The sequence below is a fragment of the Akebia trifoliata genome, chromosome 4 (assembly GCF_017979445.1).
Source record: "Akebia trifoliata isolate Shusen 1 chromosome 4, ASM1797944v1, whole genome shotgun sequence".
NCBI classification, from domain to species: Eukaryota; Viridiplantae; Streptophyta; class Magnoliopsida; order Ranunculales; family Lardizabalaceae; genus Akebia; species Akebia trifoliata.
In genome coordinates this window covers 432886-448619 of record NC_141378.1, presented here as the reverse complement: position 1 = coordinate 448619, position 15734 = coordinate 432886, and the positions used below count along the sequence as shown (strand labels likewise).

General features: G+C 36.4%; 2 protein-coding genes across 2 annotated transcripts; both read left to right on the top strand.

Annotated features, from left to right (window-relative positions):
- The first annotated feature begins 224 nt into the window (after positions 1–224).
- Positions 225–3236, top strand: LOC147402692 (bet1-like protein At4g14600). Its single transcript, XM_086438023.1, has 4 exons — positions 225–415; positions 528–651; positions 1928–1984; positions 2837–3236. Exons 1-4 carry the CDS (start codon positions 363–365, stop codon positions 2996–2998), a joined length of 396 nt encoding a protein of 131 aa, XP_086294149.1. The 5' UTR covers positions 225–362; the 3' UTR covers positions 2999–3236.
- Positions 3237–4590: 1354 nt separating this feature from the next.
- On the top strand, positions 4591–14378 carry ELO1 (Paxneb protein-like protein). Its single transcript, XM_086438021.1, has 8 exons — positions 4591–4746; positions 4857–5083; positions 5182–5257; positions 6599–6755; positions 12311–12389; positions 13487–13646; positions 13738–13829; positions 14072–14378. The coding sequence occupies exons 1-8, from the start codon at positions 4614–4616 to the stop codon at positions 14237–14239; spliced, it is 1092 nt and encodes a 363-aa protein (XP_086294147.1). The 5' UTR covers positions 4591–4613; the 3' UTR covers positions 14240–14378.
- Positions 14379–15734: the final 1356 nt, after the last annotated feature.

The window sequence follows — 15734 nt, the reverse complement described above, 5'->3', positions numbered from 1 at the left end:
CTTTAATTGATCTTTATTAAAAAAAATTTTAGCAACGGTATTAAAGTATGTCTTATTTGACTTTTATTCAGGAGATGAACAATCTCTCTCTCACACACATTTTGATCCAAACCCTATCAATGTAATAAAAATTCCTAGGTGTTAATAATATTCTATTTATCTTTGGTGGCTTTATTTTGTTGGCTTAAATACGAAATGATACAGACAAAACCAATATACCAAAAAATACGTGAAATGTGAGCATATCTCTCTTTTGGGGTCGTAACACTGTTACGGTAACAGTCATATTTCGGTTCGTAAAGTAAGGGTTGTGTGATACGATCTCTTTTGGCATTTTGAAGTTTTCTTTTGATTCTCCTTTGATGGCGAATTCTCAGAGAGGTGACCTGTATGGTTCGGCTCCTTACAGATCAAGGTATTGGATTTCTCTACTAAAATAGCAGAATTGACGAATCGATTGAATTTTTATTTTTCTTGTTTTTCCCCTGAAAATCGATTTTGTTTCCTTTCGTAATTGGTTATTGCAGAGAGGGCCTTAGCACGAGAGCTATTTCTAATTCAGATGAAATCCAGTTGCGGATCGATCCGATGCACGGTGATCTGGACGAAGAGATCACTGGACTCCATCGAAAGATAACCCGACTCAAAAGCGTAATTTTTTTTACATTTTAATCTTATTTTTTGCTTAATTTTATTACTCTGATTGAATCGGGCGGACTCGATGTATATTTCATTGAAAAATTGATTCAATTTGGAGTTTCGATGGATGTGGAATTTGGGAAATTCTTGCGAAGTCTTTTAAAATACAATCTATGGAGCGTTTCAATTGGTAATTTGTTTTACTAAACACAACAATCTTTACAATTGCAAGACTTGAAAACCTACTAAATCTTTTAGACAGTATAATTGTTGGGTTTAAAGATATAAAACCCTCTTCTGTGAAGGCAGCTTATGCTTTGCTAACCACAACAAAAATTTCTGTGAATTTTATTTTTGATGAGATCTTAAGCGTATTTGTTTTAGTAAATTTTGGTAAACCTAATTGGAGATGATCATTTCAATATGTTAAATTGTGGCGAAAATTGACAAGAAATTGCAAACACGCAATGCAAAACAAAGAAGAAAATGCAAACACAGAGATTTATGAAGTTCATCCTTTATGGGCTACGTCTTTGATTGATCTTCTTCAGTATAACATGCAAAGTTCACATTGTGATTCACCCTTCTCTGTCTCCCCCTCTCTCTCATATAATTTTGACCTAAGTAGTAGTTATATATTTGATAATGAGTCGAAGTCTTTGTTTAATAATTCAGAAAGAGTCTCATCAGACATATTTAATGCCTTTATAATTAAGAATGTCTTAATTTAACTGGGAAGAATATAGTAAATTAACCATCGCAGGGATGGTTGAGTGGTAGACTTGGGTATCATTAGGTTTGCTCGCTAGTTGGTCTGAAGTTCGAATCCCAACTATATTCCTGTGGTGGCCACACACTGGCTTGGACCAAGCAGGCACTAGCCATAGCCTGGGTGCGGGGTGTAGAGACTAGTCAGGATGCACGCAAGCTGGCCCGGATACCCTTCGTTATTAAAAAAAAAAAAAAAAAAAAAGAATATGGGAAATTCATTGAGGTATTGCAGGTAAATAATTTTTTTTTCATGCACATTGATTAAACTTCCTATAGTTGAGTGGCTCTGCTTCTGTCAACAGGGAACAATTTGTTTTCTGTTGGTTTCTCCATTATTGTTTATTGGTTGGGATTTTTTGATGTAGTACATGTGATTACTTGGGAACTTAATGAAATAAATATTGTTCTAATAGTTAGTACAGCTCTTGTGAATATCTTAGCTTATCACTCCTATTAGAGTGACTCCTCTTTCTATTTATTCTGTTCTACAAGTTCTTATTCAAGAGTGGCATTGCAGGTAGCTCAAGAAATTGAATCAGAAGCAAAATTTCAAAATGACTTTATCACTCAGCTGGTAATCTTCCAACTTTATGCATCTTTTCTGTTGATGCAATAAACCGGCGTATGTCTTATGGTTTCAAGATTTTGAAACATATTCTTTACTAATGGATTGTTTTAATTGTTTTTATGTTTGGAATTTTTTCACTCTGATTGGAGAAATCAATGGTTCATGCCATAATCATAATATGTCTAGTTAAAATAAGTTATTCTAAATAATGTACGATGATTCTTCATGTAATTTAACCAAGCCTAGGGAGATTTTTGAGCCTGATTGTTCTACACACACGTCAAAGAATATATCTACTTTGGAAGTAGTCATCTAAGAGACATGAAATATTGGATATTGAATTGTAAGCACGCCGACTTATATATGGAGTTACTGACAATGAAATATGTATATCTATAGTCTCTGGGTTCATAGAATGGATGTAGCGGAGATGGATTAGTGGAAGAATTTCAAATGAACACCTTAAAAAAATAAATAAAAATTATGATTAGCCTCAATAGGTCATAAACTAGGGGAAAGTCGGTTGAGATGGGTTGCGTATGTGTGTGCAACAAAAGCCAGCTACAAATCCAGTTAGGAAGCTTGTAAAAGAATGAGAGGAAGACCAAAAAGAATGTGGATTGAGTGATTTAGAGCAGATATGAAAAAACAAGAATTAATATAAGGTATGGCTTTAGACATAATTGAATTGAGGAACAATAATTGTTTGCCCAACCCTAAATTTTTGGGATCAGGTTTTGTTGATGATAATGACGATCGATAGTGTATTATGTGCTAGTTTACTAATAACTCCTCTTCTTGATTAAGGAAAGCTGGGTTGCCTTTTGACACAGTTGGTGCTTCTGATTCTTAAAACAGCAAATGACACTGATCAAAGCTCAGGCAGGGGTGAAGAACAATATGAGGAGGTTGAACAAAAGCATCATCCAGCAGGGCTCGAACCACGTCTTCCATGTGGTCTTGTTTGCACTATTTTGTTTCTTCATGGTCTACCTGTGGTCCAAACTTGCAAGAAGATGAGGACTGACCAAACCTTCGCTCTTTCGGCATCAGAAAAGCCACTGATATGACGACTTGAAAGGATTTTGTAGGATTGCCAAGCACAGCCTGCGGTTTTAATTACTGGTTCTGTTGTAATTCCTGTATAAATAACTATTACAACTGCAAGTTTCTCATCTTTGAAAAATCAAAACTTGTTATTGATAGCTTAGTATTCAAGAATTTCTCTAAATTAAAGAAGTTGGATCCCCTCTTGGTATATTTTACTTGTAATTAGCAATATTATTTATTTATTCGTATTGCTTTTAGCTTAAAAATTAACCTATACAGATGGCCATAATCAATCAATCAGCATTTCTTTTGAAATTACTTGTCCCAAGAACTAAGAATTTGATTAGAACAAAATTGCACGCCACAGGAACTGTACACGCATCTTTGGATGCATTCAGTTAAAAAGAAAAATCGCGAATAGAAAAAAAAATTCGTAGTATTTCATAGTGGGACTTTCCGAATTCCTGAATCCTGAGGGACTCTCTCTTTTGTATTTAAATAAGGATGAATTCTGGCCCGCTTCTCCGTTAAAAAGGATTCACATAACATTTTCTCCCATAGAAATGTGAATGTGAGCACCTTGTTAGTGGGCAGGCTCTTCAAAAATTTTAAGGAACTGTGGTCGTTAGAAGACACGCGACATTTTGAGTTTATTTCACGCCCTTACATTTCCGCCAAAATTGGAATACTTCCTTGGAAATGCCACATGTAATCCAATGGAGAGGGCGTGATACCCGCTTAAAAGTTTTTTCCCCTTGTTAGCAATCCTTAGTTTAATTTGAGAATTTTTTATTTCTTCCGAAAAAAGCATTATTCTTCTAAATTATTGAATTATTCAAAATAATTCATGTATTTTAAATATAAAATACTATTTGGTTAAAAAAATTCTCAAGAGAAACCCACCCTTTCAAGTGACAAGCGTCCCCTTTTTTATCTTTCCAGAAATAACGACACACCCTTCAACATTTATTTGAGACATTACTTTAATTTTTAAAACTAATGATTTGCCCTTAATTTTAATTTTCTTTTATAAATCAATGAAAAATAACATCAACACCCTCATTATCACTACCATCACCGTTAACTTCATGCATATTTGCCGTTTATCAAATGTTTTATCAAACTTTCGCATTCCAAAATTGAATAGAACTCAAATTTTTGCCATATTCCGAATTGCTAACAAGGTGTGATAACACACACGACCCAATACCTAAGTCTATACAGAGAGCTCCATTTGTCATCTAAATGACTGTCAGAAACTTCAGCAAAAAATTAAGGCAAGGTTGAAAACCATCAATTGAAGATGAGGTTCAACAAATTAAAAATAATTTACCAGGTTGAAACAACTTGAAGATGACTAGTTTGGAAAAGGTTTTTTTTTTTTTTTTTTGGTACAGGTTGAAGACTAGCAGTTGAATCGTTCTTTTTATGGATCTATTATAGAAGACCGAGGTCAAGGGGTGTATCATCATTTTGAAAACACAGGGGGCTATCTCAATTATCACTAAAAGATAAAGGCGTATGTCTGTATAAACTATAAAATACATAGAAGCTCTCGACTTATGTCTCTTTAGAATTAGCAGCCATGGCTGCCATGAAGAGCAAGACGAGTAGCTTCTCTCGCAGCCTACCGGGCGCACCCTTGGCTCAGATCCCTGGCGTGAAGCACGGACCCAACGGAACCACCTTCGTCTCCTCTGGAATCCCTGACCTTGACAGTAATCCCTCTCTCACTTACCCAAAACTCCAATCTTCCTTCTGTTAACTTCCGCTGCAACCAGTTTTTTTTTTTTTTTATAACAATTTTTAATTTTTTTTCAATTTCTAGAGATTTTAGGGGGTGGGTTTCCTTTAGGAAGCTTAGTAATGGTGATGGAGGATGCAGAAGCGCCACACCATCTGCTCTTGTTGAGGAATTTCATGTCGCAAGGACTGGTTCACCACCAATCCCTTCTCTATGCTAGCCCTTCGAGAGACCCCAGATCATTTCTGGGTACTTTGCCTAGTCCAGTTTCCTCCAAGGATGAGAAAGGGCTCAATACTGACTCAGAAAAGGTTCTCCACTTCTGCTCTTTCTTTCTCTCTATTTTCTCTTGTTTTTGAGTAATTAATAAGAATTTTTAATAGAAAAAATGGGTTTTGTGGAGTTGCAGGAAAAGGGGTTGAGGATTGCTTGGCAGTACAAGAAATATTTTGGTGAAAATCAGCAGAATTTTGAGAATCATAGAGGTAATATTGTTTACTTAAGTTCCATGTTTTTGGTATTAATCTTGTTATGTCCTATGAGATAAATAAAAAAATCTCTGTGTATGAACACTTCGTTGAGAATTTGGTAAAAAAGCCTTAACTTTTTTATATTTGGACTGCTTATCTATTGCATTTGAATTTTGGAGAAGCCTAGTGAAAGATTATCATTAATATCATATCGTCTCAGAAAACATGCTTGTAGTTGAAAATCTGACGTGAACTAATACTTGCCTATGTATAAATGTAAACAACCTGTGATACCCGTGCCCTTAAATATGCCCAGCACATCCGAATCCGCACAAACAATATTAGAAATTGATACTTAGCTTAGAAGAAAAAAAAACTAAAATTAAAGCACAATATTTGATAGAATGCAAGTATTTGTATCCTTGTCCTATACTTCGGGAAATGAAGAGTTGTATTCCTGGTATTTCATACCGGTGTCTGTATAGCGCTGTGCATGGTTGTTGAACCCAACTTCAATCAGAAATCTTAAATATCATGACCTGCAAAACGTTTGCACTATTCCTGGTATACCTTGTGCGATCCATTATATGCACACAGGTTTACTTAAGTTTTTGTGGAATCATTTGTTTAGAAGAGCTCTCTCTTAAGTTTTCTGTGGAATACATCTGATTCTGCTATCCAGATAAGCATTTATTTAGGAAGTTTTTGCCGTAAGAAATCTAAGATTCGTAATTGTCTCCCCACTTTGACTAATTTGCCCAAAGTTTACCATAAGTGTTAAAGCATAGTTGAGGCATAGGGGCAGTAGGGGACGCATCAGGAGGTTAACTAAAACTTGATTTTAGTAGATCTCATCAGAGGAATCCTGGTAAAAGTGCTATAACATATTTTGTTTCCATTCTCTAATTTAATTTATGAACTTGTTCCTTCCCTTGTTCAAAAGTTTTTAGTAACATAAGTGATTAGCTTCCTTGCAACTCTTGTTATTACATACCAGTATACTGCTGAGCTTGTCAGAAACTAAAATTTAAATTTTCGTTGTATTGTAACGGACGTTAACATTTCCAAATTCCAATTAAGAATAAACAATAAACAATCTGATGTATGTTGGGATATTTTATACCGGGACTGAATGTGATTGTGACTGAAATGATTACAACAGCATGGACTTCGTGACTGAAGAAACTATTTCTAGTCATTATTGTTTATGTCAATTGCATCATTTATACTGTTCTAAATCCTTTACTTTGTTTACTTATTTTTTGTTCTTTAAAATAAAGCATGTTGTAGGTTATGAAGTATTAAAGCAGGGATGACTGCAAAGATGGAAGGGTCTAACACGTTATGGTTGTGCAGATCCAAGGAAGGAATACTGCAATGAATTTGACTTGCGGAAGCCCCTGGAGAGGAAATTACTTAGTCCACAGTGCATTGATTGTATTAGCATTCAAGACTCCACAAATCTTGGCATTTTTCGTGATAGTTGTTCTACATTTTTATCTCAACTTCCAAGGTTTGTTGCATGCTTTCTTGCTCAGATATCTAAATATGCAATTCATCACTTGCATACTTGCAGATGCAAATAATCATGCCATTAAATAACTTGCTATCATTTTAATGTGGTCATGTGGGATTTAAGTTTGTTGATTACACAATCTTGGCGGTTGAGCTTATTTTTAAACATCACAAGTGTTTTGCTTACATCAGCATGGCTCAAAACACCATGAACTATAGGATCATGGTGTTGTGAGCTGAAAACTATTTTTTGGGGGGAATTTATGTCCTTTCCCTTTTGATATATTGATCAAGGCCTTGGGGAAAGATGATGGGGCCTTGGTGATCTCTTATATGCAATTTGTCGATGACACTTTTTTACTTGGTTTAATTAAAGTATTTTATGTATGTGTGAGGCAGTGTTTGGACTACTAAAATAATTGTAGAAAAGTAATTGTCAAGTCTCAATCTGAGAGTTTGGTAAGAATTTATAATAATAATAAAAGAGTCGAAAGACAAAACTGCCCTTACATATGAGAAATAAGTAAAAAAGCTATTACTAGAAAACAACTAGAACTAAAATAACAACTAGATTATTTACAATACTCCCCCTCAAGTTGGGGCGAATATATCAATTAAACCTAACTTGACAATATGAGAATTAGTGATTGAAGGTCCAACAGACTTCGTAAGTATGTCGGCAAGTTAATCTGAAGAAGGGACGAAGACTGTCTGAAGATCACCAGATCGAACTTTCTCTCTGAGAAAATAAATATCAACCTCAATATGTTTAGTTCTTTCGTAAAAAACTAAGGTAGAAGCAAGCATGATAGCAAATTTGTTGTCATAGAACAAAGTAGAAGAACTAGAAATAGGAAATTTCAACTCTATTAGTAAAGATTGAAGCAAAATTAGCTTACATGTGCCAAGGGCCATAGCACGATACTCAGCTTTAGCAGAAGAACGAGAAATCACATTCTGTTTCTTACTTTTCCACGAGATAAGTTTATCACCATAAAAAGTACAGAAACCAGAGGTAGATTTTCTATCTGTGAGGGAACTAGTATAATCAACATCTGTAAAGCAAGACAAATACAGCTAAGTAGTGAAAGAGTAGAAAAGTCCAAAACCAGGACGTGATTTCAAGTAGCAAAGAATACGATAAACAAGATCAAGATGAGAAGTACCCGGAGTATGTATGAACTGACTGACCATACTGCCGTAAAGGACAAGTCTTGTCTAGTGTTAGTCAGATAAATTAGACGACTTACAAGTCTCTTATAAGAAGAATGATCCGATAAAAAATCACTAGAGTCAACATGGAGACGATGATTCTGATCCATAGGGGAGGAAGCAGGACGACAATCAAGCATCCCAGTGTCCTGAAGAAGATTCAATGTGTATTACACTAAGATAACGAAATACCATGGCAAGAACGGTCTACTTCTATCCTCAAGAAGTACTTGAGGGGACCCAAGTCCTTAACCTTAAAAGTACAACACAATAACATTTTTACCTTGTCAATCCATTGTGCATCATCTCCAGTCAAGATAATATCATTCACATAAATCATAACAATGGTGTTACGGCCAACCAATCCTTGACGAACAAAGCAAGAATGATCTTAATGGCATTTGGAGAACTCCATAGATAAAATAACCTCAGAAAAACGTTGAAATCAGACTTGTAGGGACTACTTTAGGCTATACAAAGATTTGAGAAATCGACATATTTTCCTAGAATACTCCCCTAAAAACGAAACCCAGGAGAGGGGCTCATATAGATAACCTCAATCAGATCACCATTCAAAAAAACATTCTTCACATTGAATTAGTGAAGAGGCCACAAGTGATATGCAGCTAACGGGATAAGAAAGCAAATAGTAGAAAGTTTAACTACATGAGCAAAGATAACACTAAAATCCTTTCCTAGAGTTAGCATAAATCCCTTAGCAACTAGACGAGCTTTGTATCGATCAACAATGCCATCCGTTATATACTTGACGTTGAAAACTCATTTACAACCAATAGTTCGCTCCCAAGATGGAAGGGGAACAAACTCTCATGTATGATTCTTTTGCAAAGCATCCATCTCAGTAGTCATGACTGCAGTCCATTGAGGATCTTGTAAAACTTCTGAAACAGACTAGGGAACATTAATAGAGGCAATAGCAACAAGATAGGCTTGATAAAAAGGAAAGAGTCCCTGATAGGAAACAAACTGGACAATTGGATGATCAGTAACACACCCCCGCTTACCTTTGCGAAATGCAATAGGTAAGTGAGAGTCAGAAACAAATGGGATAAGAGCAGGGGTAAGAGATAATATACCTGGGTCGAAGGAGGAGGTTGGCAAGGTTGGAAAGGGGCAAGGGTGACGAGAGTAAATTTGAAGTGTTGGTGATGTTGGATCGAGGATTGGAGAAGGCTTCTCTATAGGAGAAGGAGCATAAGAAGAGTCCTGAAAAGAAGATGTGGCACGAAAGTAGAGTACATTTTCACAAAAAGTGACATCCATAGAATGTATGACACGATGAGGAATATGATCATAACAACGATACCCCTTTGACATGGATAAGTAGCCCAAGAAAACACACCGAATGACTTTGTCATATAATTTCGTGTGATAAGGGGTACAATCCTGAACAAAGCAAATGCATTAAAAAACTCTAGGTGTAATTGGGAAAATGGTGCTATCAGGGCGAAGAACATGAAGATGCACCTATCCCCCTAAGGTACAACTTGGAACACAGTTAAGAAGAAAAGTCGTAGTGAGGACCGCCACGTTCCAATATAACTTAGGAACATGTATGCCTCGAAGAAGGCATCGGACAATGTTTATAAGGTGACGGTTCTTGCGTTCTGCCACCCCGTTTTGCTCAGGGGTGTAGGGGCAGGTTAACTGGTGAAGCATACTATGCTCATGAAGGTGAGAGCGAATACCATCATAAATATATTTGTCTCCATTATCAAATCGAAGAGCTTTAATAGTGATGTTGTATTACATCTGAATCATTTTAAGAAAGTTAACAAAAATAGGAAGCATTTTAGACTTAGATCGCATCAAGTAGACCCAAATACAATGAGAATTGTCATCAATAAATGTAACATAATATCAATGACCCGTAAAAACAATAATAGGGGAATGCTCCCATACATCAGAATGAACTAAATCAAACATAATATTAAGTCGATGCATGCGAGGGATATATGAAATACGAGTATGTTCGGAGAGCTCACACAGAATACTGAAACTTAGGTTCACTATTAGAATTTTTTAAAGTAAGAAATAAAGAACATAAGTACTAAAAATTAATATGTCTTAAGTGAGCATGTCACAAATCTAAGGATTGAGAAGAAAAAATATGACTTCCAGAAGAGGATAACACAAAGGCTGGAGCAGCAGTTTGCAGAGGTCCAAATAGGTACAGTCCATCCCTCTCATACCCCTTGCCAAAAATCTTTTTCGAAGTTAGGTCCTAAAAAGTACAATGAGTAGGAAAAAAATGTTACAAAGCAATTTAGAGATTTGGTAAGATTACTCACAAACAAAAGGTTAAGAGATAAGTGAAAAACATGGAGCACATAGTCAAGAGAAATAACAAATGATAAGGGGATAATACCATTGCTGTGAATAGGTATAAGGGACCCATCAACAAGGCGAACCTCCCTATGAGTATCAGGAAAAATAGATGAAGTGAAATGACTAGACTTACCGATCATGTGATTAGAGGCACCAGAATCAATAACCCATGTCAAGGGATCTGGACCAGACTGGGTGACATGAAATGCGAAAGATATACCTGAGGCCACAGTCGAAGATAACTGAGTACGGATCTAATCACAAATAGAAGTGGCAATCTAGGTCTAAAGCTATTGTAAATCAATAGCATTAGAAGAGACAATGGTGGAAATAGGTGAGGAATCCACAGTGGCAGCACGGGGAATAGAATGCCGCAACAAAGGAGTGGCAGTGCAACTCAACAAATGAGGATAGAACGGAAAGATCGGATCTTCTCATGGATTGTCTTCCCACAAAGATGGCAAATAAAACTACTCCCTCGACCAAGACTACGGCCACAACGAGTAGTAAAAGTACCCAAAAGCCACTCAGATTTGCCTCTTCTTCCCCAATAGAGTTTTACGAACTGAGATCAAGACTGATATGATATCATAACTCTCAACGACAAATAGATAAAAGGAAAACCAATAATCAAGTGTAGAAAGACTACAAAAAGCCCAAACAACACAACTCTTAGTCCATAAACACAGTCGCAGATCACCAAACGAGGACCAAAAATACTCATAGGCAACCAAATCTGAACCCAATCTGATTGCAGGTCGCCAAGAAAACCTTTCTTGTGGTTGCAGGTCACCGGACAACAATCTATTGTTGTTGCAGGCCTTCCCAACAGCACCTTTGTTGTTGTTGATGGACAAAAAAGTTTTCAATAGGCTCCTAATGGCACCCCTATCATTGTCATTGAGCTGAAAAATGTTCCAATAGGGGCTGAAAATCTCCCAACAACAATAGGTTTGTGTTGTTACAATCCTTCAAACTGGCGTTGCAGACCACCAAACACGGCTATGGTGTTGTGCAGACTACCAAACAACCACCAGCCCAGTTGTAGGCAGTCAAAAAAAAATTATGCTACTGTCGCAGGCCACCCAATAATAGTCTATTGTTGTCGTAAGCCACAAAGACCATCCAAGTTGATGTCGCAAGCCTAGAATACTCCCTAGTTGCAGTCGCAAGCCCCCAATACCTCTCTAGTTGTTGTTGCAAGCCACACAGACCACCCAGGTGCTGTCCCAAGTCAAAAAGAACTGTCTAGTTACTGTTGAAGGCCACAGAACTCAACCTAACTGCTACCGCAAGCCCCCCAAAAAATACCCTAGGTGTTGTCGCAGGGATTCACACAATCAAACATACAGCCTAGTTGTTGTTGCAGGGCTTCACAGCAGCAAGGGGAGCAACCCTATTGTAGGGTAGAAATTTAACCAAACAGCCTATGAAAGTTAGAAAAACTCGATAGTAGGGCAAAAAAAAAAAAAAACACAATGCAAGAAGCTATTGCAGCATGTGAAAAACAGATAAAATCCCTATCGCAACATGTGATTAAAGGAATTTAATTTTATCGATAAAAAAAAAAGAATCAAAGAAAAAAAAATTCCTGAAGGGGAGACCTTCTAACGAAGTTGCTGCTAGGTTATTAGGTCTCAAGATCTAGAGGTATTAAAGAAGGGAGAAAGAGAAGAGAAGAGAAGAAACGTCAAGATCCTAAGAATCGAATAGGGGAACCCAAGAGGGGGTCGATGGGTCCTTTAAGGCTCTGATACTAAGAAGAATTGTAGAAAAGTAATTGTCAAGTTTCAATCTGAGAACTTGGCATGAATTTATAATAATAAAAGAGTCAAAAGATAAAATTGCCCTTACATATAAGAAATAAGTAAAAAAGCTATTACCAGAAAACAACTAGAACTAAAATAACAACTAAATTATTTCCAATACCAGTATCTGTTAATTATTCATTTAGTCAATTATTCATTATTTTTCCTTCAATTTCATTTCCAGAATTGATGGCAACATTGGATGTGCAGGCCGTATTGCCATACAGTCATTCTGCGCTCCACAATGTGGATATTTTGACATGGTCAGTTTCCATTACATCCATATATGTTTTCTAGTTTATGATGCTTCTCAATTTCACTTACCTTACATATCCAAGAGATGTTAAAGCTTGAAAAAAAATGTGTTCCCATCGATCAGCTTCAGTTATAAAAAAACATTCTTTCTTTTTAAATTAGAATTTTTTTTTTTTTTTATAATTAAGGGAAGGTAGTGATGACCAACCAAGGAGAAAACAACAAAAAGAAAAAGAACAAATAAAAAAAAGAAGAGGATACTAAGAGACTGGAAGGTTACAAACATCTTCCCAACGAACTAGAAAGTCTTCAAAAAAGATCACTTGAAACTCTTTGAAGATCTTGCACCAAAAGAACAATAAACCCATAAGCTCCAAGAAAATGTCTTGAATAGATCTCTACTTTCCTTAAAAATATTCTTGTGTTCCAAATGCCCCAAGCGACTGCAAGAAGGGTGAGAATCCACAACAACCACTTCAACAAGCAAAAACTTGCCCCCCAGTTGAGACCATTCAATCAACACGCCTCTCACGGAACCTTGAAGACAACACTCCGCAGCAAAACGAGCAAGAAAATTAGCCCACACCTCCTTAGCCACCTCACAGTGGACTAGCAAATGTTTCAACGTCCCCTCGCCATGCATGAACATACAAAAAACATTCTGCCCACAAAAACCCCTCTTCCTCAGATGATCCAGTGTAAGAATCTTATTTTGGATAGCTGTCTACATAAAGAATGCCACCTTCGAAGGTACCCTTGGACCCCACACTGCGATATGGGAGAAGGTAGTGTCCCCACTCTTAATAAGATCATTGTAAAAGTCTTGAACAGAAAAAATACTTTTACTATTAGTGCTCTAACACCTCAAGTCCTCCCCATTAGAAACTCTTGGAATATTGTCTAGGCACCCCAATAAATCCATGACCTCTCCGGCACCTCCTAATCGTTAAATTAGAACATTTTCTTTTCTTTAAAGTGAACTTTACATGTTAAACAGGTTCCTTGAGAGTGGAACTAGTCTTTGGTACTCCCTTTTTAGTTTTTAACCCCCTCTTTTTTTTTTTTGGCTAAATTAACGGGCACTGTCAACTCATTATTATTCTAGGAATGGGATATGCTGTCCTTCATCAGATCTCTGAAAAGCCTTATACGATCTTCAAATGCAGTTGCTATGATAACTTTTCCACCTTCTCTTCTTTCACCATCTTTATCTAAGAGATTGCAGCACATGGCAGACACCTTGCTTTCTGTAAGAGCAGTCCCAGGTACTTTCCAGTCTTTGCATTCAAATTTGCATTTGTTTCTCTTGAAAACGTCTCAAAGGTAATCTGTAATTGTGTTAACTTCTCAAATCAGATGAGGATAAGGAGTTGGCGAAACTCCTCACCGGCTATCAGGATATGGTTGGCCTTCTTCATGTTCATAAAGTGGCCCAGATTAATACACAGGTACCATAAATGATAGCCTTACTCTTGAATTCGTCAATTACCTACATTGCTAAGTCCTAAAAAAGTTGAATTTCCCCCCTCTTTTTATTCAAGTTCTAATATCTACCCTTTCAATACCAGCATCTTAAGACCTGCATTTTCTTATTTTATATAAATAGCAAATACTTTTGTTTGTGTTCTCAATCTTCTTTGACATTGATTACCATAATATAATCCCTGTTGTGATTTGAACTTCTCAACAGGTTCCTGTCATTCTAGAAGCATGCACATTGTCGATAAAGTTACACCGACGAAGATCTTTGGTTTTAGAACGTCTAAACCAAGCCCCTATTGATGGTTCAAGTGGGAGCTCGTACAGCAAATCTGTTAGTTGCTCTGGTTCCTCTAAAACTTCCTCCATTGATTTTTAGTTATTGTTGTCATGTCTTTGCTATAACTTATAGCACTGGTGCACGTGTTGCAATCTTTAAGAGAGTTTTGCTAAAATAATATTTATTGGTTTCTGTTACACTTATGAAATGTGAAATTAGATGGCTTTTTTCTTTTCTACATGTTATGGACTCATCATCATCAAAGCCTTATCCCCAATATCTTGGGTTACCCATCCAAAGAACTCATTGTTGAACGGAAAAAAAAAAAAGTATAAATAGAATGGGAAAATGCTTTTACAAATACAGATCGGTCACAACCATATAAAATCAAAAACCAGTGTTGAACTTAACAACTTTAGGAAGGTAGTGAGGCCTGCAGTCACAAAAGAGGCAACAATTGACAGTTTCTAGGTCCTTAATGGGGTCGTGTTTGAAGGCTCCCTAAGTAATTTTCTTTCCTGTTAGGTCCTCACAACCTCCATTTTTCTTCTGGGATTGAATGAAATGCCATTACACTTGATTAAAAAAAAATCATATTTGTACATCTTTTAGTTATCCATTTTCTAAAATATTTCTCCTCTACCACTACCAGTCAACTACTCACAACATCCCCATTAAAACAACATTGTTAATGGTTAAATATGTTGACATACATATATGTATCATATAGAGATGGAAAACCAGTTTAACGATCACTTGCTCACTTAACAGGTCAGTTGATGTCTTGAGAATAGCTCCTATCTAATCCTAAGACAACTAAGTAACCACTGTCAAGATAACATGCAGTTATATTTTGATCAGTAGTGAAGATTACCATGAAATAAAACAACAGAGCAGTTCTATCGGTCAAGAATGATGAGCAAAATTTCTAACTGAAATGGACAAGGACAAGCAGATTCATTATCTTCGAGTAAGATGATGAAGAAACATCTAAATTATACAAACATTTCTAATGCATGTAAATTAAACATCAAACCCCTCTTCTAAGGTTGCCCCCAAATGCATTGGGCCCTCCTCTTTTATCTGGGCTTGGGACCGGCAATGTGGTGTAAAGAAAACATTACATAGGCGGAGTTACCCTATTCTACCCTTACGCTCCCCCCCCCCCCCCTCCTCCCCAAACAATGACTTAGGAAAATGATATTAAAATCCTTGATAAAGATGTAACACACCAACTTTCAAGGATTGGGCGGCCTTCTCTTCAAAACATACCAAAGCAGCTTCACACCAATCATTAATAATTGGTAGCCTTTTTCACCTTGACTTCACCGATTTTTTTACTTCATGGGTTTCCTTTTGATTTTTTTTTTTTCTTCCTCTTTTTTTTTATATTCTATTTTTTTTAAGATTAGAATTTTGATAGATAACTTCTTCATTTGACAGTACCGAGTGATTAAAATCCATGGATGTCCTGAAATAGTACTCAATTGGATGTGAATAAAGATATGGTGGTTAAAGAACGGAAAAACAAGACAAACAAGTAGAAGAAAAAAAGAGGAACATATCCAAATTAAGCTTACTTGGTACTTCGACT